This window comes from Gobius niger, assembly GCF_951799975.1.
Source record: "Gobius niger genome assembly, chromosome: 10".
In the NCBI taxonomy this organism is placed as follows: Eukaryota; Metazoa; Chordata; class Actinopteri; order Gobiiformes; family Gobiidae; genus Gobius; species Gobius niger.
The window spans coordinates 27,065,115-27,090,248 of record NC_136861.1 but is presented as its reverse complement, the minus strand read 5'-3'; the positions used below and the strand labels follow the sequence as shown (position 1 = coordinate 27,090,248).

Here is a 25,134-nt window from a genome sequence, read left to right as displayed (position 1 = left end):
ACGATCATCCTGATGATTTGTAACTTTGGTGCTGCCTGAGCCTGATTTTCCTTGAAGATCAATAAAGTATCTCATGTGCAAAGTTTAAGCCAAAATAAAAAACGCAGATTAAGAGCCCTGAGTAAAAGTAGTGCACAATCAGTTCATTAAAAATAATCTTCAATATAAAAAACATCGCACAAAATCTTGGCATCTTATTTTTTGTCAAACCTGACGTCTTTGTAGATTCACATAAACAGCAAATTACTCTGAATAAAACAACATACACACTTCACACACTACATTTGCATCTTCACAAACTTCGCACTTTCTTGCTCCCTGACATGTACCACTCCATGTTCACATCTGCAGCTCCGGACCTCACGGACTGAAGAACAGAGGCTCCATGGGGACGAAGGTGTAGTTGTAGAAGTTGGGCAGTGCCACGTGGCTGATGTTGTTGAAGTCGGCCCATCTGAACAGAGGCAGCCCCCCCTGTGTGGTGGGCCCATTCACCGCCTCAGCTCTGAAGCTCGCAGCCATGTGGTAGTCCGTCACCTGCAGCAAAACATATCATTCACATGTTGTTATGGAGAAATCTGACACTGAAAATGTCCAAATTATAGACTTCTTAATTCCTATAGGCTCATATAGGCTGTAAATGTCTAAAAAAAAAAGCATAAATGAATGAGAGTATCTGAGTGGGTTTGCAGTAATATAGATTTAGCTTTTTAAAAACGTTTTTTTATGTACCGGTATGTTTTTAAAGGGATATTTCAGAACTTTTCCTGATTTCCTAGTTATCCAGAGCGTTGTTGATTTATGGAGATTTTTTTTTATTCATGCAGTCCTTATATTTCAAGAGTTTAGTGGTGCTAGGCTAGAGCACGTCTATGGTAACTTGTAGCCTGCATTAAAAACTGACCCAAGCACAGTGAACCTGAGGCAAATCACTTATAACACCAGACTAACCCATATAAATGTCTGTGTTCACTTTATTTATTTTTTAAATATAACCATTTTGCATTAAAAGAACTTGTATTTGAGCAGCATCAGCTTCCTGGTTGTAAGTTACGCAGCGGCGGAGTGATCTGCTCGGTTACCGGATCTACAGTAGTTTGTTTACCTGCGGCCGACATTACTACACGTGGAATTCACAAAAGAGCTTTTTACAAATCAGATATGGCAACGTTTGAAAGGCCTACATGATGATTTTGAAGAGGTTTTTAATGCAGGATACTAGTTACCATAGATATGCACTAGCCTAACACTAGCCTAGCACCACTAAACTCTTCAAATATAAGGACTCTATGAATGAAAAAGAAAATATCTCCAGAAATCAACAGCACTCTGGATAACTAGGAAATGAGGCCCTATGTCAAAAAGCCTGAAATATCCCTTTAATATAATATAGTAGCATAAAACGTGTAGAGTTTTTACAAATAGAAAGTAAATGGAAGACCAGACTGCTACATAATAACATAGAGTAAAAAAGGTCTGAAAATAGTTCTGAAACTGCCCACTGTAAATCCTCAAATATGTCCTTGATATTGCTACATGCATTCAAAATACCCAAGTACAGTTCTCGTTCAAACTTATACTTGCAGAAAATGTTACTATTTGTGCTACCTTGGTGTCATAGCAGCCTCCTGGTGAGGGCTTCACTGCCTTGAGGTCGTTGCGGCAGCAGATGGACTTACACGGGTGGTTCTTGGTGTAAGGGTCCTTCTTGTAATCTGAAGAGACAGACAAGAGAATGTTCTATTATTGACAAGAATTAAGAAATCTGTAGGTAGAAGGCAAGTTGTTTTTGGATAAAGTGACATACTGTTATATCTCATGATGTGCTTGAGAGAGGCCAGGTCCGTCACACTGCCCTGGTCCCGTCTGAAGATCTTGGCTCTGGGGCAGAGGTCGTAAGAGAAGTCCTCTCCAAACTCCTGCCACATCTGCCGGTATCCACTCAGGTTGTAAATGTTCTCATGGAAGGGGATGTTATACGACGGCCAATAACCTGCAGGGAGGTACCAACAACAAAAAAGTCAAATTTTTACGTCCACTCTTGAGGAGAATAATCATCTGACTCGGTGCACTGGGTGTAGAAGTTCTTTTAGACAAAGGCAAGTTTAGTGGTGCCCAGGTAGCACACAAAGGCACCAACTTTTGGGGATGTTCAGTCAGGGCTCACAAATGTGTCTTTTGTGCATCTTCAGTCATTTTATAGATACACATGCACCTATTACCTTTATTTGTGTTGTGTTTGTACTGAGGGTTCAGAGAGTTTTCAGATATAAACAAATACAAGTTTAGGTCCATTCCTTGCTCATGATACAGAAAGGTATAGACTCGTCAACATAACACTAGAAGTAAATAAATAGAAGGGAATGAATACTTCTTGAGCTTCCTGTTGCAGAGCTGCCAGCATTTGGAGAGTTGTGTTAGTCTTACCTAGACGCAGAGCCTGTGTTTGATCCGAAGACTGCACCAACCCTGGGATCTGCTCCACCACAGTCAGAGCGCCGTCCTCCACGCTGTGTCCCAGCTTCACCTTACTCCTGTCCAACACCATGTACTGGTTGTTGTACGTACCTACAGGCAAACAGAGTCAGTATTCTGACATCAGAGAAGCCGATAGATTTGACTTGTCTTACCTGAGTTATACCGGGAGAATATTTCGGCCCACTCCTCTCCTGTTGAGGCCAAACTGTGGGCCAGGCGGACCCTCTGCCAGGCCAGCAGGCTCTCAGGGGTGACGAACTGATAGAGAGTGGAGTTGAAGACATTGTTGGTTGTCTGCGTCATCATCAAGCCACTGCCCAAGAGGTAGAAGTCATCCAGAGACACCAGGAATCCTTAAAGTGCACATGACACATTTATATTTAAGATTTTGCTGAAGATTGTGCCCAGCTTTCTTTAGCTTGGCCATTTTTGTGATGTTTATAGTTTCACTTCCTTGTTGGACACATGAAGGAAGTGACATAGATAGAGGATAGATACAGACGGCATCTCTGGAATCGCCCATATATGGTCATTTTTGAAAACAGTTAAGGGGGAAAACATTTTTTTATTTTTTTTTATTTTCTCTAATTATTCAAAAACTACTGTAACAAATGCTGAATTATGAATATAGTTTTCTACTAAATAATGATACAAAGACATGGGGAGGAGCAAAGTGGTTCAGCAGCCCATAAATACATGAATAACGGAGAATGCTAACTTGATGCTACATGTTAGCATCGGGCTAATGCTAACGGTTAGCTAGCGCTTGCTACAACTGCCGTTTTTTCACTTCTACTGAACAATCTGTTGCGACAAAATATCCATATGGGCCCGATTTACACTTGACTTTATTTGTATGTGATAAATAAGTTGATATTCCACCAGAAAATGACTAAAAAGAGTGAAGAATTGTCTGTATCTATAGCAATTTTAAACTGTTGCCATACCAACCATGTTATGTCAATGAGAAATTAGTCAAACTGCTCTGGAACTTTACCTTTATCTATGTCACTTCCTGTCAGCAGCTAAAAAATTTGAATAAAATTAACTTCATTAAAATTGCTGTTTCGCTGAAATAAAATGATAATTATGAAACTGATGTTAACCTTCTAAAAAAGTCATATTTTCAAAAGCATTAAAACCTCTTTAAAGAGACTAGATGCAAGTTGGTCATTTTATGTTCACTACTGGCACCTCAGGTCTTAAGCGTAACTGCAATCTCTATATTAAGTTCGTGCATGACGGCACTTCGGACCCAAAGTAACAACTTTTTGACAGTGCAGGATTTTAGAGGCAGTTGTGGTGAACAGGTCTGGGCTCATTCTACACATCAGGACATTGCTGGAACATGTGAGGGGAGGGAAATACTTCGTTTTAACATTTTTAAACTCTGTATACTCCCTTTAAGTCAATATACTGAAACTTGAAAATTGTTACTTATAATAAAGACTGTAGAGCGATGTTTTTTTGGGCTGTACAAGAGAGTGTGTGAAATATACAGTATTTGGATGAATATATTTTTTATTTTGTAATGGTGTTGCTTGCCTGGGTAGCTGCTAAAGGAGAGTTTCCCTGTCGCCGTGTGTGGCTCCGTGACTCGAAAGTCCCAGTGCTTGTAGACCCGCATGGTGGCAGCGTACGTGTACCAGCTGGAATGGGCAAACAGCACGTTCTCAAAACCAGGAAGCATCTGCGGAGCGACACATTACACCTTTTGAGTATTTGGAGAGGTGCTTAACTTATGTAGCGAGATGTTGTTTTTTACATTGCCCTCTGACCTTGATGAGGGCAGAGCAGTGTCCCATGCCGGGGAGTTTTAAGTCGTCAAGTCGAGGGTGGGACGGGTTTAGGGCTGGGATCAGATCAAGCAGGTCTCCAACAGCGTTCAGGAACTGCACTTCAAACTTTGAGAGAGGCTGTGGGATGTGGGAAGAACAGCAGATAAACACCTGTTCACATAAAAACTACACAGACTATTTAATGGTAAACACAAGCGAACACTCTTGCTTTGGGAAGAGCAATTTATTGACCAACAATTATTATGATCATTTTATTTTTTTAAGCAATTGTTTGTTATTATATTCTTACGCGCAGTTACTTTAAACAAGACAGTGTGAAACAATGAGACATGATCACAAGATTTCCATGGCTGTGACTTCCTTGTTTCATACTATTTTAACAGTCAGTCAAACAAAAACAAGAACCAGTTTGAAATTTGAGTGGTTTTAAGGGCACACGTCTCCCTTCACTCTGACTTTCCTGCTCCTTAGTTTCTCTGTAGTTTAGTGCATGCACGTCATGAACAAACCTTTTTTCCTTGTTGTTTGGCCCAGTCGGCGACTCCGGCGTGTAGACCATCCATCTGTGCCGTGATGAAGCCCGCATGAGCCCACAGCGGATCAGTGCCCTTGTTCAGTTTCACTTGTTCTCTGACCCAAGAATCCTGCTTCCTGCACACATGAATTATTCTCAGCATTCAATTTCTTCATGCAAAACATCAGTCGTTTTGTATCGAAGAGGATCTCAAAGAATCAAGTTTCAACAATGAAGAGAGAAGCATCTTACGCAATGAAATTTTGGACCAGGCTGAGAGTCTTGTCGTCGGGGATTATCTGTGGAAACATGTTGGTGTAGTGGTGCATCATCTGCCTGCAAAGACAAAGTATGAAATCAAGATTCTATGGATTATTACTGGGGCTGTCGAAGTTAATGCTTCACCTCACCATTAATTAAAACATAGTTATCCGTGTTTTGACCTAAGATGCTCCTGTATCTCAAGCACAAGTCTGTTCATGAAATGTGGAGTAAATGCTTTTAATTAGAGTGTTTTACGTCGGCCTAGCACCAATAATCGAAATAAACATTGCCTTAAAATGAATTGCAATTAATTGTGATTAATCAACTTTCAGAATCTGATCTTGAAAAATTGTCCATTGACAGCAGTAATTACTACACAGATACTGTATCTCCGTCGTTTTCTCCCAGGAGCTCCTTTTTTTTATATTTTATTTTAATCATTTTGTTTATTGACAAGTCAGAACAATAAGTTACAACTAAGGTCAGCAACAGCTTCTTTAACCAAATACAAATTACGGAGAGGTGCTTATGCTTTGAGGATGAGTAACTACAGTCAGAGAACATCCTGGACAACGAACAGCCAAGATTATATTTCAACAAATAAGAAAATGTGTTTAGCTTCCTTGCAGGATTTTACCTCAATGTTTGTAGATTACGTTCCACAATGTTTTCATAACTCAATCATTTGATACACAAAGAAAAGGAAAAAAACAGCATGTTTGAATTTCACTCGATATGATTTGTTTGTTTAATCCAATTTGACTCAACAGCAGAAATGTAGAGAGCCTTTAGCAGCTAAAAGCAACTCCCAAGCTACAGGTTGAACACCCTACTTTAACACCCAAGACCATGGGTTAGGCTGTAATTATCCATAGATTACATAATTGTATTTACACTGGTATTCAGTGAGAAGCACGGGACACATATCCAATAGTGCAAAGGCAGCACATTCCTGACACTTACTGTGCAGTGAGGAAACCCTCCAAGTAGCCAGCCAAGAAGAAGGTGAGTTCGTCTGTCTCCGGGGTCGTTCCATATCCCGCTCGGATCTCCAGGACACTCCAGCCAGTGCTGTTCAGGGTGTTGTTGAGGTAGCCGTACGCGTCCCCCTCGGTCTCAATCACACCGTCCTTCAGCACGACCATTTTATGTGTGGGGTCCCAGTACACTGTGGCTGCCGACATACCTGAGAGAGAAAAGGGCAGACACTGAAGTTAAGATGAGACAAGATAGCCTTTATTGATCTCACAATGGGGAAATTCACTCGTTGAACAAATGTTTCAAAGTAGAGAGTTGAGACAGAGGTGTAGTAATCAGTGGTGGAGAATAATGAAGGTAAAGTGAAATACAACTAAACACTAACATTTTAGGTACTTTTCTATCTTCTCAGCTCATTCAGACACTTTTGTAAAACAAGAGCGCAATTCTTCAAAGACACAAACCACACATGTAACTCTTTTGTTCAAAATCCGTGTTGAATAATTTTCAAATACATACAATCAAACCACAAGCCCTGAGCCACAAAAACCAATAGCCTAATCCCACTCTATTAGTAATTCTTTAGTGTAGCCTTATGCTGAGCCTGTTGTGTGCACCTGAACGGACAGAAGTGAAAGTAATCTCCCCTGATCTCGTGATATCTATAACTACCAGTAACATACCCTCTGGCTTGAATAAAGGGCAGGATGACTGAGAATGTGTATCATATCAGTGGAGTCATCAGACCTATACAAGTCCTAAAAGAGTCCTAACACAGTCATGATTTGATCTCGACCTACTTACTCTTTGGAGGGGTGAAGGTCGCAGCGGAGCAGCTAATAACAGCTAAAACACAAACCCAGTGCCACTCTGTTAAAAACATAACAGCCTGTCTTTTGGGAGCTCTGTGCGCCATCTTCTCTCGTCGGATTAGCAGAAGTGGTTGGACTATTTTTCATTTACGAATACGAGGTAACGAGAACAGGAATGTAAAAGAGGCGGTGAGTTTCCTGATTGGCTGAATGTTGTGCTGCGTTAAATGCGTTTATTTAGTTTACTAATCATGTAATCTGTACCAAAGTTATCACAGCGGAGCCATTTACTCTTTCGAAACTAAGCGTTTGAAATGTTATGATTGATAAAAGTAAATCAAAATATTTCACCCCAGATGGGACTCGAACCCACAATCCCTGGCTTAGGAGGCCAGTGCCTTATCCATTAGGCCACTGGGGCTACATTCCTATCAACGGTGGCGGGGTAAAATTTGTAGTTGATTCACAACAATTTCGTCCGTGTTTCAGTATTCCCTTTCATACAAAAATAAATAGTTTGGGACACGGTATTAACATTAACAGTACTGTGGTTTTTGAAAGATAGGCTATTAGGCTATTCGGCTACGGCTGTTTATTTTCTTTATTTTTTGTTCACTTTGTCTTTGTCTTGTGCAGATTAAATTGCTCCTTAAATTGGCTCCTTGTTTCATTAGCGCGATTCCCCTCAGGACAAAGCGGGTTTCTTGCAACACATTTCCATCCAGGTTTTTTATATCCTTCTAAAAGATCGCGACCGCCCTCTGGTGGTGAATGAAGGAAGGAACTGAACGAGAGGCTCTCAAAGCTGCAGGCCTGGAGCCGAGCCAGATCCACGACGGGGAGGCGGATTCGCCATGATAATGCGCCCTCTACTGGTAGGAGCGGATCCACGACTGTATTATTTGTCTATGGTACCTGGGCTTCTTTAGGTGGTGCTGAGGGTCATCTGCAATTTCACACTATTATTTGTTTGTTCATTGCTCTATTGAAAATCCAAATGTGTCAAACCAGCAATAAAAAAAGTATTTGCCAACATTTTACAGTGAATTTGCACAATATCTGTTGAATGAACTTGACGCAGAGATCACAAAACTATTCCCTTTTAATAAACACTAGCTTGAATTCATTATCATTTAAATGTTTTATAAATAAATGTCAGACATAAAAATGAAACGATGAAAAACATGCATCAAAATTTGACTTCCCTTTTTCAATATTTACGTATTCTTCCAAAGTCTATTACAATTGATGATTTTAACTAGTTATTATAAAATAATACATTATGTAGCAGGACACGTATTATACTATGTAACATAACACATTCAAATACAAAAAACAATAAATATTTCACAATAAAAGCTCACATCATTTACTTTGTCTTTCCAGTGAAGGCCCTTAATTAAGATTAAGATGAGAAATTAAGAAAAAGTAAAGCTATAGAGAAATCTAATCTGCATATGTCAAGAAACATGATTTTGGATTTGACATGTCAGTAGTGTTTGGAATGAATAAAAACATATAAATAAAAAATATATAATCCACAGAGTCCCCGTAATATCAGGGATAGAAGGCACACCTCATGTATACAGTATTTTGCACAGTTTGAATAAATTACATATTTTGCGTTGGTTCAGCACTGACTTGAATCTAAACAAAAAAAATAGACAAATCAACAATGCTCTGTGATTGTTTGCCAACTTAACAAGTAACGTCGGGAGTAGATTTGAACAACACACTTCAGTCGTCATCAATCAGCTTCTCCGCTCCGTTCTCCGTTTGTGGGGCTGTGCGGGTTCCCTGCTCCTGTTCCTCGCCCCTGCCCCCCTGCTCGTCCTCATCCTCGTCCGTGTAGGTGAAGGACTGGCTGCTGCTGTAGCTCAACATGGTGCGGGACAAATCCACCTCTATGGGGAACACGTCAGCCTCCTTAAGCACGGCGTAGCACTCGTCGTAGTAGTGGGACATGCTCGAGACAAAGCGTTGCAGCTGGAATACTATGTCCTGGACTGTGTAAGATCAATGGGAGAAGCAAAGTGAGATCCCAAAACATCTCCAAGTAATGGTATAAACACCCATAAAAATCATACTGTAAGTTTCCAAACTGTAACAAAAGAGAACCCCCCCATTGTGGTGACATGAAACATATTCTTACAGATTATAAATTATGAATGCGTTTCATAAAAGCTGTCCACATAGCAACAGATAGGGAGTCAAGAAGAATTTATTATCACAAATAGACATACCGTGTTTCTGATCAAGAAGCTCTATTTTCTCCAAAACATCCTTCCTCATTTTTGCAAAACGGGCACGGGCTTCTTGACGACAGCGGAGAATCAAGCGGTACTCGTAGTTTCCAGTGCTAACGCGATACAGAGGCTCACCCATGGCCTGTTGAAGGAAACCATTGTAAATTACCACTAATTACATCACATTTCTCAGAAGACAAAAGTATAAATCAACTTTGGTACTCACGATGCTGGTGTATTCTTCATCATCCATTTCCTTGACTTTCAGACAGTAAGACTAAACAACACACCAAAAAAATGTTTTTTACTTTCGATTCAAAGCCCCTTCACTGCAAGTTGTTGATTTTTTTCTTACCAAATATTCAAACTTGACATCTAGGTACTTTCTGATGGTGAGCTTTGTGTCTGGAATGGCTTTGTGAAGGTATGTGTTCAGGTCATGGAGCATCTGTAAAGCAATATCCAGCCTATAAGAAGAAAGCCATGACCACGGGTAATCCTTCCAGTCACGTCTAACTCACAGGTTTGATGGTCTTTAGGAGCTGAATTCCAGATTTTTCAATGCTGCGGTGGGCATCTGCAAACTTTACAAAGGCCTCACTGGCTGCGGCCTGTGGCTCCCGGACTCCAATGACCGAGAAGACATCCCCAAATGCTGTAAAAGAGTTCACATTTAGGATAATCACATCCTCCATTTATTGTACAATACTGGACACTAAAATAATTAAAGATACGAGTACCTCTATGAGTCTGAGAAAGCTCAAAGAAAGCTCTCAGCAGCCTCTTTGTGTGCTCCATAAGTCCTGTAAATGCATAAAACTTGAAGTCTCTCTGATGAGAACAATTATACAGCAATTGAAGTATTTCTTGTACCTTTGTAGAGTTCTGCGGTTTTCTCCAGTTCCTCTAGTCTTTTCACCAAGCCATCTACAAACGGGTACAACGTAAAACACTGCACCGATGACCTAAATCTATAACACCTTCTTTCTTACCGTTACACAAAATTGCTCGACTCAGTCCAAGAGCATCTGCCGTACCAGAACTCAAATTTTCCACAAGACGATGCTTTACTTTTTTTAGCACTAAATTGAAGACACATGTGCATAACGTTAATTTGACTCTATCCAATCGTAGTAATAACAATAGGCTTGTGTAAAGTTATTAAGACCTATGTCCAGAGATTTCCCCTGCTTTGGATCCGCTTGCAATTTGTTATAATGGATTACCGCTTCTCCCTGGAGTCCAAAGATGAGCAAACACAGAGGAAAACATTACATTTATCATCAGCAGTGACCGTTACATGTGACCTCAGCGTGGACGACCACCAGAAAAAACAAAACTAATCGCTTTTTTTTCGCACAGTACAGTCTCCCTTTAATCCAGGTCCAGGAAGTCATGGAATTAGTGTGCTTGGGAACAATGGACTCCTAAAACAACATGGGCCCACTAGGTCGGTGACGTAGTACCAACTACTTTTGGTCGCTGTAACCTCTCTCTGCTCGACCATTCACCAGTGTCTCGTGGTGGGTTTGCTCATAAACCGTGTCTCATTGACAATTTCACTGCAGGAGATGTGAGTATAGCAAATATTTTCTTTTTTAAAACTATATTCTGTTGCGTTATATAGTAATTTAAATGGAATAATGAAAGTTTTTGTACCTGGACAGCTTGGATCATCTTTGCTACCTCCACTTTTGTCTTTCCCTTCACTGGTTTTCCATTAACACCTGTAAGTTCATCGCCTGCAGCCAGTGTGCCTTCTACAGCGGCTGGGGTGTTATCAAAGACCTGCGAGGACACACACACACACACTATATTTACAGAGGTATGTATAAAATAAACAGGACTTACTCCTCAAACAGTCTCACCTGCACGATGTACAGACAGGGACAGTACTGTGCCCCTCCCCCAATGCTAATACCAATGAGGTTATTGGCATCTTTCTTTAAGCTCACTGTTCCCGGTACTGTTGGTATCCCACTTTAACAAAAGGGAGAGATTTAACATAATTCAAGCATGTTTATTAAATCTGTAAAAAAAAAAAAAGACACTACAACACAAGAGTTACTCACAGCTTGTCCTCTTCCAGCTCATAATCCATGTCTGTAAACATTGTGGGACAGGACTGGGTTACCTTAAGGGGCTGTAAGTGGGGAGATATTAAAAAAGAAAAATGTTTGATGATCATACGCAATACAAGTTACCATAATACACAAGAGCACTGCAGAAGGGTTGGGTGGATGCAGCAGGTGAACCGACAGCTGCTATCGTACAAATTGGTAATAATAATGTCTGCTCATATTGCATTGCCTTTTGATCTAAAACGCTTTGTCGAAAACCCTGAACTACATAATAAAATGACAATGACAACCAGAAACAAGAATAAAAACGCTGGATTTTACATGCCAGTGGCTAGCTGGTAATGGATGCTGTTAGCAGGTGGAGCAGAAGCCATGATGTACAAGCTAAAAGCTCAAATATTAAGCTAATATGCGGACGGACATTACCTGTTTCGCAGCCACTCACTCCAGTATGACTTAGTTTCACAACCTGTCTCAAAACCACAGATTTGTTGTGTTTTCCACCATTATATTAAATGCACTAACGACTCATTATTTACTTTGGTGCGTCACTTCCGGAAACGAACCGGAAGTTGCCAGTGTTTTTGTTTGTTTGTTTTTTATCAATGAAAATAGTCACATTTTGCTGTAGAGATGAAAACCCTTTGACAGTGAATGAGGCACTCGCACATTCCTGTTGCACGTAAACTTTAAAGTCAACATTATTTTATATTTTCAGTGTGGGTATATAACTCCCCCGACTGGTCACATCAGATATTACACTGCTGGACTACTTGTTTAAAAAGTAGCTATGTGCTAACTAAGATGCTCCTCTACTAAAATCCAAACTTTGCCCATTGTTCTTTGTTTATTGTTAATCCTCACCTTTGTTTCTGCAGGCAATCCCCTCCACCACCAGCAGCCAGCATGGTAAGCTAACATGATAACTTTCTTTTTTGGGTAGTTTCCTCTATACTTGCTTTTTTTGTGCTCATTTCTGAAACAAAAATCTGGGCATGTATGTAAGCCTACTAGTATGGGCTCTGGTAAAAAACAAACCAAACAAATGCCTCTGAGCTTTGGAAAGCATTAGTCATGTCCACTTTTCACTCATTTAATGCCAGTCCTGTGCTGCCATGCCAAACTGAAGCTATGGTATTTGCAGCAGATCACCTGGAAGGAAACTTATTACCTCAATACTAAAACAGTGGATCTCCGGCTTATCTTGTGTGTTGTCTGAGAGAATTCAGACTTACTCACTTGACAAAACCACATCATTGCTAACCCTTAACTGACCTCACCTCCACTTAAACATTTGTCATGTTTCTTTTGCAATTTGTTGATGCTTTATTTTGATTTGTGTTGGTTGCGTTGGTATTATCTTGGGTTATTTTTCACAGGAACTTGAGATGAAGAACGTGGAACTCAAAGTTGGAGACAAGTTGAAAATAAAAGGCATGATTCTGCATGATGCTGACAGGTACATCTTATCTACCTAATGTAAAACCTCCTTCTAAGTCTCACTCTTATTTTGTTATAACTTGGCCCTAGCTTGCCAACCCAAACATGTTGTGTTTAGATTCCAGATTGACCTCGGCAGTGACAGGGAGGACCTAGCTCTGCACTTTAACCCCCGCTTCAATGATGATCTCGATGGGACTGTTCTTGTGTGTAACTCTATGAACACTGGTTGCTGGGGCGACGAGAAACGAGAAATGCTCCACACTTTGCAGAAAGGATCTGAAGTGAAGGTGGGGATGTTTATCTGCTTAAAAGTTGGACACTTTAACGGCTTACAACAGGCACATGACGGGGCTCAGCAAATAATATGTTAAAAACTAGTTCAGAAATGTAGGGTAATAGAAATCGGTACATTTACTGTAAGTGCCTGAAAAGTACTTACTGTGTTACTTCTTTCAAAATACAATGGGTGGTAATAATTTCACACAGATATGAAAAAAGATTGCAATTCTTTGCTCTGGTCCTATCGAAGCCTGGATTTGCTGCATATAATAAAGGTTGCATCAGGAAGGGTAACTGATGTCAAATAATGAAACTATACAATTTCCCCATGTATCCAAAAGGCAGATGATGCTGTGGCAACCTCACAATGTGTAATGTCAATGAATGCTACTGTTTATTCTTCAGATTGTGGTGAAGTTCAGTGGAGAATTGTTTGAGGTGGAGCTCCCTGATGAACAGGAAGTGCAGTTCCCAAACCGCGAGGATATGAACCTCATCAACTACTTGAGAATCAGAGGAGACTTCAAGCTGATGTCCTTCAAGATCTACTAGAGAATTATCATTTATATCTATCTAACTATATCTATTTAAATCTTAAATCGCTCTCTCTCTGTGTCTCTGTCTGTCTCTTGATAGATAGAAAACAATTGTTTATTTTTCTTCCTAAATTATATAATTGATGAAGTAAATAAAATAAACTTTAAAAAAAAAAGTTCTCCAGTTTTATGTTGTTGGAAAGCTGTATTTATTTATTTTTTGCTAATCTAATACAGCATTGCTTTCTATTGTCTGTTATAATAAAAGTACCGTAAGCTTTAGCTGCAATGATTCCCATAGGTTATAAGAATTGATAGCAATACAACATTTTGATCAATTATCTTACTAAGAATAATAGTGGAAAATGGCAGAAACAACTTACAAAGAATTGATATATATCAAAATAAGATATACTGACAAGAAAATAAAAAAGTTATTTTTCTGTATATGTCACTGTTAGATTTTAGTTTCTTCTATGTATGTTTGTATGTAGCATGTTCTTAAGCTACATGTTGAACATTTCATCCAAACTTTCAATTGCTTCCTTTTTAGTATATTTTCTCCAGTCACTGGGAATGTCTCCATGACCCACAAATTTCATATTGTGATATTTTTCCAGTTCTTCTTTAAATCGGCATATAAACCATTTCCAGTAGATTAGCTTTGATCCAGCAGGAGTAACTACCCATTCTGCATATTTCCCTCCAGCTGTTTGATATTGCTTGTAGGGAACAGTATAGTCTGAGTCGGACAGGGGATAGAATTTTCTGTCACTAGCAACTAATGTGGTGCAAAAATCAATAACCAGCTCTACAGTGCCGCTTCCGTGCCATCCAATAATTCCTGAAGGACGATGGTAGGGCACACAGTGTTTCTCAGGACTGTGGTCTTTGACCGTGTTTGTGCAAACAGCTCCACAAAAGGGACATGTTTCCCAACAGCAGTTACTCAACTGATCAATCAGGATCTGATCTGGCTTCAGTCGGAAGTGATGCATCTTTTTCAGTGAGAGATTTTTCATCTCTTTAACAATGGGAGCAAGACCTTTCTCTATTTCTTCTTTGAGAAACTCATAATTGTTTATGTCAAACTCCTGACAACAGGCTGCGTCAAATGTAAGATCATTTTTTATCGAACCAACAAATTCTTCCATCCACACTTTCAAATTTTCATTTTCCTTGACTTTTTCAGTTGCTTTAGACAATGCACAGTTTAATTGATTGCTGATGTTGTCAGCATTTTTCTGAAGAAGACTGACTGCTTTCTGCTTGTGAGTTGTGAAGATGTATTTTTTTACTTCCTCTTTGATGAAATTCTTCAGGTGTTTCTTTGGGTTCCTGATGTATGTGACATAACTGTCAAAGTCTTCTTTCTCTGCAAGTGACTTCAACACATATTTCTCCAAGTTTAGCCGACTTTCCTTAAATGCTGGGTAGTTGTCTCTCATTTCCCCGGCGATGCTGATGGCAGTGCTGTTACAAACAGCTTTAGTCATAGAGGCTTTCAGTTGCTCACAGATCAGTTTTGCTAGAACAACGGCAGAAGAGCTTCCCTTGCAAAAGCTCCTGAAGATCATGTAATACTCTTTTTCTCTACTTTGAAGAAATGTGGCAGCATCATGATTTACTTTGAAATTCCTGTGAGATACAACAATGTATTCCTTTGCGTCGCTCAATACATAGAGTAAAAGATCAACAGTAAACTCTTTCTTGAAAACCACTTCGTGCATAAACTGAAATTCTGCAACATCATCTGGAATACTTTTGGCCACTTCTTGTACATACATTTGGTTGTAGCCTCTTTCAGATATAGGTTTAGTTTGCAGTATGCTAATGGCCTTTTCTTTGATCTCACAAATCATTTGTCTCATGCACTCTTCTTCAGTATGTGAAGACATTTTAAGGTTTCTTTTGGGTTGTTTGGATCCAAACCTAAGCATTGATTTAAAAACATTCCATGTTTTCACAACTCCACTTTCACTGTTAGTCTCCATGGATAACGTGTCTTCTTGGCGTTGTCTCGTTTTCTCTTGGTGCCTGGTCTCGAGAATGTATGAAGAGTAATCTCCGATTTCATAAATCATTTTGTACTTGCATGACTTTAAAGCTTCTTCTATCTGAGCCCATTCAATGCCAAGTTCATGCAGGATAACTGGCAGATCATTGTCAAAATCGATGTCCTCAATAGGTTTGGTATTTCCAATTAAATCCTGGACCCAGAGTTTCCACTCACATTCAAAGAGCTCTTTTAGTGCGTTTTCATCTTTGGCCTGGTCTTTTAACTGATGTGCTAAGTCTTTGCTCTTTTGTAGCAACTTGCTCTTAAACACATTGTTTTGTTGATCTACCTTTTTACAAGCCTCTTTCTGTTGTATAAGTTCATCCAGCTTCCTTGTCACTTGTTTAATCAAATCGTCATTAAAATTCTTAATCCTTTGATGAAACTGTGCCTTCCATTGAATCAAGATTTCGTTGTCTTTTTCATCTTCAAAATACGATGCCATTTCTGTTGTAACTTCCCCGTAGGCTTTACTCATGCCTGTATAAATGTGGGCTTGTTCCACCTTTCTCAGCTTTCCGTTTTCAATTCTGGTATATAGTTGATTTTCAATGTTCAGAATTTCACTCCGCAGGCCCCATGTCCACTTCTCAAACTGAGCTTCAAGTTTTCTGTAAACAGTGATCTCAAGTGTATTTTTAAAGCTGAAAACAAAGTTTTCATTGAGAAGAGCGTTCCAGAGATCCTGCACTTTAGTTTTGAAATCGGAGAGAGTGACTCCAGGAGACTTGGACGCTTTAGAAAGGATGAAGCTCTTCAGGTCTTGGACACATTCACTGTAGCCTGGATTTGGAGGAGCCATCGGAGGACTTCCCTCCCACAGCTGAGCAAAGTACTTCACATCTTTTTGAACGTCAAACTCAATGATATCACTGAAACCGATTGCTTCAAAGCCTTCTTCTTTGGCAGCTAACTGAGCCATCTGGTCCAGTTTATCCTGCAGTTTTCTTTTTCCATCTAAGTTTTTTTCTACTGCTGCAACATCTGTGACATTCTGATGGACAAACACACAACTTGGGGTCAGCTTGACTCTCTTCATCCTCATGAAAGCCTGAACCACAATCTGTAGAACATCTTGCATCTCTGAAGGATTTTCTCCAAAGACATTCACTAAAGTCATGTTTCCAACTCCAACAACAAATGTTGCCAGTTCATTGTCATGGTGAATGGTAGCATTTCCTTCTAATTCTAAAGCGCGCAGCCCCTCAGTGTCCACCACAAGGATGTAATCCCACTTAAAGTCTTTACTTACGTCTTCTGACAGTTTGACCAGCTGCATGAAGGCACCTCTGGTGCATCTTCCTGCACTGACTGCAAACTGGAGACCAAACATGGCGTTCAGCATTGTTGACTTCCCACTGCTCTGTATGCCCAAAACAGACAAAACAAAGACCCTCTTGTCCCCCAGTTTGTGGATGACCTGGTCAATAAGACTTGAGATCCAAATTAAAGGGACGTGACCTGCATCTCCATCCATCAGCTCCATTGGGTGACCTGATATCATGAGCTCTGCAGCCAGCTCAGGGTACTTAGACCAGTCAGTTTGATCATTCTTTGGTGTTTTCTTTAGAGACTTATGGGCTTCATAGATCTGTCCCATTTCTCTGAAGATGTGCTCCAGGCCACAAGTTGCGGACTGAAGTTTGGAGGATATTTGTTCAAGTTCTGCTCGTTTGGCTCTTATATTTACCTCACTGGTCTTGTCAGGTTTTCGTTTTAAACACACAAGCTCTGACCACTTTTCATCATATCTCTGGAGGATTAATGACAGTTCGTCTGTGAAGTGAGTATCCATTAAGATCTGTGTCCATTTGAGAAAATACTCTCTCTGTGTTGGAGGCAAAGACGAGAGATGTCTGATGAAAGACTCCATCAGTTCACTATGAGGAGTGTCACACTGAGCTTTTCTTAGTACCTGCAACCTATTTTGTTTTTCACTTCTATCCTTCTCAATGTGCCCTTTCAGACGATACTGTTCTTTGTTTAATCTGCACCAGTCATGCCACAGTTTGCCTTGACAGGGAAGAAGATTGCTTTTTATACTGGCAACCTTCACTCTTTGAATTGTTGTCATTATTTCTGTCGCAGCTGAAAACCCTTCTATGCAACAGGGTTCATATTCATCCACTCTGACTCCAGTGTCTGACATTGACTCCAGCTTGAAGGGCTCATGCGGATCTGATAAAATATCTTTGATGATTATTTTCAGCTCTTCTGAAACATCTGACTGACCCCTGTCTTTAAGACCAACTTTGTATTTTCCCTTTTTGAGTTTAACCACAGCACTTCTGTTGTCTTCAAGGAGAACAACCAGAGGTTTTGGAGATTCCAGAAGTGCAGAGATAACTTGTGCACTCGCATCATCTTTTCTCAATGTTGGCACAAAAACTAAGTTCACTGAGGACTTGTCCATCAGTATTTTCAGTTGTTTATCATAAGTCAGACCATCCCCGTGAAGGTTACAGAAGGCCACACAATCAGGGAAGGTATCATTGGGTTTTCCAGCTGGACAGAACCAGGCGATCTCTGCAACACCGTCAAACAGGAGGCGAGTTTTGTTGCTTCCGGAGCAGTTTCTGTGGAAGAAGGTGCTGTGACGGTCATTGATCAAAGTGTTGATGAGCTGAGATTTGGACACAGACAGAGAGCCCAGACGGAAACAAAACACCATTGGTGTCTCTGCTTTGCAGATGGGCATTGACTTCATTGTCACAACATCCGAATTGTCTTTGGTTTCAGTTTTCTTCCAGGTTTTTTGTATCTGTCTGAATGTCCACAGAGGACACTCAATGTCCTCAGTGAAAGGCTCAGGCACCAGTAGAGGTAAGGCGTACTGACACTGGGACAGTTTTGTGACCATCATCTGCTTTAGAAAACTATCTGAGCAGTGAAACACTGCCATCTGGACGTCCAGAGGATGGATGGTACTCTCTTTGAGCTGGTCATTTTCTATGAAATTGCTACAAAATGCATCTATGCTTAGCTCATTTCGAGTGTCCTCTTCCTGGTTTGAATACCCTTGTTTGGGATGTTGTTTTTGCTGAACATATCTGGCCTTGTAATCTAACATCATAAGTTTTCTAAGAAAAATATAAGAAATATTTCTTTCCAATATGTCTCGTTGAGGTATCACAGCTGGACCAATCTGAAGAACATCTGTGTGAGTGAGCTTATGCTTTTGATGGAGATGGAGGTTGCTGAACAGCACGTTGCGGTGCATTTCTGAAATCACAAATAACATTAATTAATTTAGTAAATAATATACATATATATCACACTACCGGTCAAAAGTTTGGGGTCACCCAGGCCAGTTCTACAGCTTCTCTAATCAGCACAACAGTTTCCAGCAGTGTTACCATAATTGCATGAGGGTTTTCTAATCATAAATGACCCTCTAACACGATTCGCTAACACTATGTACCACTGGAACTATGGAGCGATGTGCCTCTGCACATCTATGTAGGTTTTTCATTAAAAATCCGAATAGGCATTCACAACATTAACAACAATGTCGAGACTGTATTTCTGATTAATTTAATGTTATCCTCGTTGAAAAAACGCAGTGCTTTTCTTTAAAAAATAGGACATTTTAAGTGACCCCAACCATTTGAGCGGTAATGTATATATAATAATTATTATTATTATTGTTAATCCTTGAAAAAGTAAATACCTATATTTTTCTTTTCATCGTTGATTGATGTGGTGTCATTTTTTTTCTCTCTCATCTGAGTCCCATGATGCTAAAAACAAACAAACTACGTAAGTGCTACGTAAGCTTGTTATTGAGAACTTTTTGACAATTCAAAAGATAGATAAAAAATGTTTGGGCCAGGCCTCAGACAGAATAATATAACATTAAAGGTACATTATGGAACTTTTTATGCACCTTCCAGTGACCCAGCGGCTGTATGGGGGGTCAACATGACACATTTGCTTACTTTCCATCCCGGAGGCCTGTCGGACTCCCCAGGATCAATTGTTTTTTTAGGATTTCACTGCTGATGGCACTGTCATGGTTATGTATACATTCCACCCAGAAAACCTACCAGAAATCCTAAAAAAAATTAAAAACAAAATTGATCGTCCCCGAGACCACCGGGATGTAAAGTAAATGCGCCATGCTGACCCCCATACAGCCACTGGGTCACTGAAAGGTAAAATATTCATTAATATATTAACTTTTGGGGGGTAATAAAAAGTTCCATAATGCACCTTTAAAGAGGTTTACATATTCCTGTGACATTTTCTTATTCATATGCTCTGTAGCTCAAATGGATCATCTTTTCTGTAGCAGAAAGTATGTTCCATACCCCAAACCGAGGCAGGAGATTTTCATGCCTTTGTCAATGTCCCCTTGGAATTAAAGGTTTCTATTTGATACTGTTGACAAATTGAGGTATTTGCATCTTTTGTTTCAGGACCCCTTCTGCACACTAATGAACTTCAGTAGCTTCTGTACAAAAAAAATAATATAATAGCTTTTCTTAGCATGGCACAAACAAACAATAACATCAATTCAATAATTAATAATATCAATGCTATCTGGGTTATCCCATGAAAGTCGCATCCACTCCTCTGTAAACTCCACAAGTGAGTGCAGTTGAAACCCCGAGACCTACACTGGACAAGAGCTATAAAAGTTGCCGTAAAATCCACACTATACAAAAACGTACCTCTTCAGTAATCTCAAGTGACAATACGCTAAGTTGATGATCTGGAAAAAAAACAGATGGAATTTTTTATTTATTTAATATTTTTACAGTATATATACAGCTTGTTTATAACGTTTTGCTACGAATACAGAGGCTAAAGGCTTTTTTTCACCTGTTGGTTTCAGCAGAAGCTGTGAGGAGTCCCCTGTGTCTTGTCCTTCCCGTCTTTCGATCTTGTCTCTGCTGTAGTGCTTCGGTTCATGCTTTGACACCAGGGCATCTATTTTTTCCAGCAGACATAACACTTCTGCTTCCTCTGTCAGACCTTTGGTACAAATGTGGAATCTTTCCGCGGAAAAGCCACTGATGTCTTTCAAATGTTTGATCAGATCTTCCTCACAGTTTTCCTTGGATTCACGGGTCACAACAGTCATTAAATAATCTAATGCCCCTTTTCCAAAAGAGGACTCCAGCCACTGCACCTCAGACTCATGTTGCCTGACATGTTGACCATGAGGGAGCAGCAGGAGAAAGGCATTAACGCCTTTATGTGAAGGAAAGTCATCAGTGTTTTTCTGACCGAGTAAATCAACGATCGAGATGACCCGGCCACACATATCATACAGCCTGGATGAATACGACTTTGTCTGTTTGTCTTTGTCTGGATCAAGTAAGAGATTTGGACCTGGTTCAACAGCATCAGAGTCACCAAATAACACAAGTGTCAGCTCTGGGGCCACTGAAACAAAGAACATCACTCAGTTCAGACAATTTGTGAAGATTTTCTTTTACCTGGTGATGATGAAACATTACCATTCTCAACTGAGCTCACATCCATCATTTGTTCTTTTTCATCCTGAATAACATGTATATCAATGTTAAAGTTTGTGTATACTTTATTTTCCTGTGTGGTATTTTGTCGCTTTCTTACTTTTACGTTTCTCTGAGCAGTCTTGTCCAGTGTCTCGATGCCTGGTTTGAACGGAGAATAAACAGTTGTTGAGATGAACACATTAAAAAAATCATAGCTGCTCTTGTATAATCCCACCTTCATCTGTGGAAAGTGTTGAGTCAATTTTCAAGGTGTTTTGCACAATGCAGCCATCGCCATCCTTAAGCAACATGTCATGATCCTTCTAAATAACACAGTCATTTATTACTGTAAAGAGCTGTTCATAACTGATAATACAACAATGTAGATCGATCACCTGTACTGCTGACACAATAGACATGACTTTCTAATAATGTTATTATTTATAAAACTTACCATTAACAGGTCACATGCGTTCTCTTTTATGGGCACTATAATGGGGAGGAAAATCAAATAAATGTGTGTATATATATATATTATCTATATATATATATTTATTTATAAGGCGGCCTTTGTGCTCTACCTCTACCACCACTGTTATACATTCACCAAAAAGTCTAGAATTTTATTGTTCACTTTTCATTATGGGGTATCAGACACAGTGGGCGCCTGGGGGGTCCTTAAAGGCACTGACAGGAGGCCTCCAAAGTCTGTTCGCACATCTGTAGATTTTTCAATGAAATGTATCTATGTTTGTTTAATAAGTCAAATCAGCATTGTCAGTACGCATGCGCTGTAATGTTCACAACTACCCACTGTGTCAAAAAGCCCATTAAAACCAGACTATCATTGTAGAACAAACGGCTATTTAGTGACTATTGCATCGCTTGTTTTAGTTGTTGTTTTACGGCGATATGTCAAGTTTGTATTTATTCTCCATTGCAGTGTGACTGTCCACATGGGCTTAATCAATCTGTGGACGAGTTTTGCTCTATTCACTAAAGGAACCTCACAGTGTTGTATATGGAGCCACTATACGTACTCATCACATTTCATACTGAAAGAAAAGATCCAGAACGTTGTGACTCGTGACAAATGTATTAAATTAGTAAGTTTGACATATTGCTAACTAGTAATGCTATTTGTAACCAATACGTCTATTTACGTAGTAATACAACAACTGTTTTGTATTTATTTATTGGTTTAGACAGGGCCACAAGTTCTTTTTCTCTTCCCAGTAACACTGTATGCCCGTTTCTTACAGAATTCTTTTAAAACATTGATTTTCAATGCTCAAAATATTCAAAATCTGTGTCACACTCATGTTAATAGTTTGGGATACGATCTAGTCCTGACCTTTAACCTGGACCAGCATGTTTTGCGCTCGGTGAAATGCCGAATCCGCTTATTATAATCACGTTTTGTTTTGTTTTCACTATTGTTTGTAAATAATGATGTAATTTTTTGTAGGGGAAATGCATATTTTTTCAAAAGAGCACATTTTACCATGTATATTTTCCTCTGCACTTTTGTCCACTCTTTCTTGCTCTTCTTGTTCGCTCTTATAAACAATAAATAAATAAAATAAATATTAGAGCTTAACACATGCACAGATTTGACCGCATCATTTCAAAGCATTACCTTGGTTTTGGTTTCACTTCCTCTCACAGTTTGTTCTACTAAAAAAATCATGAAGAAATAGTAACATAAGGTTCAAATGATTATTTGAGTCATTATTTGTAAAAGTCATTCTTATTTGTACCTTTGTCATTTGCCACAGAAATCAAACCGGGCTTGTTTTGTGGCTCTACTTCAGTTTTTGTTTCCATGTCACATTTTGGAGCAGACTTCTCCAGTGCATACACCTCTGGATTGTCTCGCTCTGTGCTGCCATCTTTATCCTTTGGTAAGGTTTCGGAAAACAAGCAATCAATAAAAATATATGTCAGGCGTTTAAAACAACAGCATTCTGCTGCTGAATGGACATGAATGGAGTTTACCATTATCGCGTGGTCATCTGCTTTCTCTTTTAGATGTGCTACAAAGAGAGAGAGAAAAAAAACATAAAATCTCTAATCTTACTGGAACCAAGGCTGGTCTTTCGCTCCAGTTATTTTGAGGTGTTAGCGGTGTCTTACACAAAAACCACACCATAAAAGAATATACCAAGCTTTGGTGAATAGTCAGGACAGTCATGGACAGTCGCAGGCAGCACTTTGCCTTAAACATGTTAAAGAACATTATGTTGGATGGACTTGACTAGAGAACATGTCTGTAGATAGAAATGGCAACTGTTAAATAAAGACAATATAAAATTTCAACTTCTCGATGAAATTTTAAATAAATAGAGGCCGATATATTTTTGTAGCCTTTTGTCCAATCTTGCTTCAATCAAGACAAAAACACTGGGGCAACGGTGGCTCAGATGGTAGAGCAGGTCGCCCACCTCCCGACTCCCAGAGCTTCAGGCTGTTGTTGTGTGTTCCATCCATAATGGAGAGTTTTCACGTTAGTTGTTTAGCTTCCTCCAATCCAGCATTTGGTGATATTATATATAGAGACTGTGTAACCAAAGTATTTTGAACATGTATCAATATTTAGGACTTGCCCAGTGCTGCTGTAAATCTGAAAAATGTGGTTATTTTTGTAAATTTCCATTAACTGTCATTTTATTTAAGTTATTAAAATAAATCATGTTCTAAGTCACCAGACCTCCGGCACTGGCGACGATATCAACAGCAAATAGTTTTGGAAGATTTTGTGATAAATGTGCATTGCATAAAATTTGCACTATTTTGCAATTGTCTGATTTGGACAATGACAAGAGTTACAGGTCTGCAAGTTTTGTCTGGCTGATTGGAATTATAGGTACTTTAACTTTACTGAAGTACATTTTATGATGAATCCTTTTTACTTTTATTTCACTATATTTTAGAGCCTGTATCTGCACTTTCTACTCTAAAAAAAAAAAAAAAAAAAATTGTGTTAAAAGTATTTTATTTTCAAAGTGACCTCTCTATGATGAACTGGTTTAGTCCCACTTTAGACTTGGTTTAGCACTTAACTCCTTTAGACCTTGTTTACTCTGCGTTAGAAAACGCAGAGTAGGTGTGGTGTTGTGGCACATTAGCGTGAACCTGGCCCCCCATCATACTCATATTTAAATGAAAAATATGTCAATTGTTTGTGCTACGTTTTTTTTTTTTTTAAGGTAGTGCAGACAAACAATACAAAAACAGTAGACAAGTCCACTGACGTGTAATAATAATAATAATAAAACAAATTCTATACAACAACAAAAAAAAGGCACAAGTTAGAAGTGCTACCTTAAACATTTACGTGTGTGTGTGTGTGTGTGTGTGTGTGTGTGTGTGTGTGTGTGTGTGTGTGTGTGTGTGTGTGTGTGTGTGTGTGTGTGTGTGTGTGTGTGTGTGCGCGTGTGTGCATGTGTGTGCATGTGTGTGCGTGCCTGTATGAAATGCTAAGTGCGACTTGGATATGTTTATAGGGGAAACACAAGAGAAGGAGAGTTTGGCAACATAGAAAGGAGCAAAAAAATAATAATAATAATAATAATAATAATAGTAATAGTCATACAACTAAAATATAGAATAGTAAAATCAATCAAATAGAAGACATTTCTTTCCAATTATACAATGCTTATAATTTTATTTTATTTATTTATTAACCATTTTTACTTATAAGTTCAATACCCTTTTGAAGTGGATGTAAGACCAGGGGCTTAAACTCTGCTGCTGCCCGACCCTGGGGAGGCAACTCGCAGAGCAAGGATTGCTCCATCACCTCAGAGCAACCCACTGACCAGATGAGGAGAGGGTCTGCTCACTTGATCGAGTAGTGTTTTTACCTGGCTAATATCCACCTCTACATTTGTCGTTAATTTTCTTTTTATTATTATTATTATCTTTTTTAATTTATTTATTTATTTGCATTCTTTAATTTTGAGGTGGGGTAAGACCATGGTGCTTAAATTCTGCTGCTGCCTGTCCGTGGTGGGGAGGCAGCAGCAGAGCACCGCTCCATCACTTTAGAGCAACCCTCTGACCTGATGAGGAGAGAGTCTGCTCACTTGATCAAGCAGTGTTTTTGGTGTATCCCCCCCTTTGTTTTATATATACATATATATATATTTCCCTTCCTCTACCTCCCCCCCAAAAAATG

General features: G+C 39.3%; 5 protein-coding genes and 1 long non-coding RNA gene across 7 annotated transcripts; 1 reads left to right on the top strand and 5 right to left on the bottom strand.

Annotated features, from left to right (window-relative positions):
- Positions 1-191: 191 nt before the first annotated feature.
- plbd1a (phospholipase B domain containing 1a) lies at positions 192-6,988 on the bottom strand. Its single transcript, XM_079565169.1, has 11 exons — positions 6,838-6,988; positions 6,019-6,241; positions 5,044-5,127; positions 4,787-4,928; positions 4,257-4,394; positions 4,024-4,168; positions 2,631-2,831; positions 2,428-2,568; positions 1,808-1,993; positions 1,609-1,715; positions 192-537 (listed from the first exon to the last, which is right to left on the bottom strand). Exons 1-11 carry the CDS (start codon positions 6,947-6,949, stop codon positions 361-363), a joined length of 1,656 nt encoding a protein of 551 aa, XP_079421295.1. The 5' UTR covers positions 6,950-6,988; the 3' UTR covers positions 192-360.
- A 1,032-nt stretch (positions 6,989-8,020) lies between these two features.
- pick1 (protein interacting with prkca 1) lies at positions 8,021-11,737 on the bottom strand. 2 transcript variants are annotated; one of them, XM_079565165.1, is made up of 14 exons: positions 11,599-11,737; positions 11,164-11,225; positions 10,960-11,071; positions 10,751-10,879; positions 10,260-10,326; positions 10,084-10,173; positions 9,965-10,018; positions 9,832-9,894; positions 9,613-9,746; positions 9,447-9,539; positions 9,318-9,368; positions 9,089-9,233; positions 8,582-8,851; positions 8,021-8,492 (listed from the first exon to the last, which is right to left on the bottom strand). In XM_079565165.1, exons 2-13 carry the CDS (start codon positions 11,202-11,204, stop codon positions 8,583-8,585), a joined length of 1,248 nt encoding a protein of 415 aa, XP_079421291.1. In that variant the 5' UTR covers positions 11,205-11,225; positions 11,599-11,737; the 3' UTR covers positions 8,021-8,492; position 8,582. The 2 variants fall into 2 exon arrangements, with proteins under 2 accessions (XP_079421291.1, XP_079421290.1); XM_079565164.1 differs by having other exon boundaries at positions 8,024-8,851.
- Positions 11,738-11,925: 188 nt separating this feature from the next.
- Positions 11,926-13,526, top strand: LOC306969412 (galectin-2-like). Its single transcript, XM_079565033.1, has 4 exons — positions 11,926-12,081; positions 12,552-12,631; positions 12,731-12,902; positions 13,300-13,526. Exons 1-4 carry the CDS (start codon positions 12,079-12,081, stop codon positions 13,444-13,446), a joined length of 402 nt encoding a protein of 133 aa, XP_079421159.1. The 5' UTR covers positions 11,926-12,078; the 3' UTR covers positions 13,447-13,526.
- A 410-nt stretch (positions 13,527-13,936) lies between these two features.
- On the bottom strand, positions 13,937-15,123 carry LOC306969597 (interferon-induced very large GTPase 1; the record flags this gene model as incomplete). Its single annotated transcript, XM_079565260.1, has 1 exon — positions 13,937-15,123. The coding sequence occupies exon 1, from the start codon at positions 15,005-15,007 to the stop codon at positions 13,937-13,939; it is 1,071 nt and encodes a 356-aa protein (XP_079421386.1). The 5' UTR covers positions 15,008-15,123.
- A 174-nt stretch (positions 15,124-15,297) lies between these two features.
- LOC306969596 (interferon-induced very large GTPase 1-like) lies at positions 15,298-18,471 on the bottom strand (the record flags this gene model as incomplete). The annotated part of the gene is made up of 2 exons (XM_079565259.1): positions 15,412-18,471; positions 15,298-15,362 (listed from the first exon to the last, which is right to left on the bottom strand). Exons 1-2 carry the CDS (start codon positions 18,389-18,391, stop codon positions 15,298-15,300), a joined length of 3,045 nt encoding a protein of 1,014 aa, XP_079421385.1. The 5' UTR covers positions 18,392-18,471.
- A 2,943-nt stretch (positions 18,472-21,414) lies between these two features.
- On the bottom strand, positions 21,415-22,822 carry LOC306969363. The gene is made up of 4 exons (XR_013793317.1): positions 22,715-22,822; positions 22,594-22,628; positions 22,459-22,513; positions 21,415-21,443 (listed from the first exon to the last, which is right to left on the bottom strand). It is a non-coding gene; the product is annotated as an uncharacterized lncRNA (long non-coding RNA).
- Positions 22,823-25,134: the final 2,312 nt, after the last annotated feature.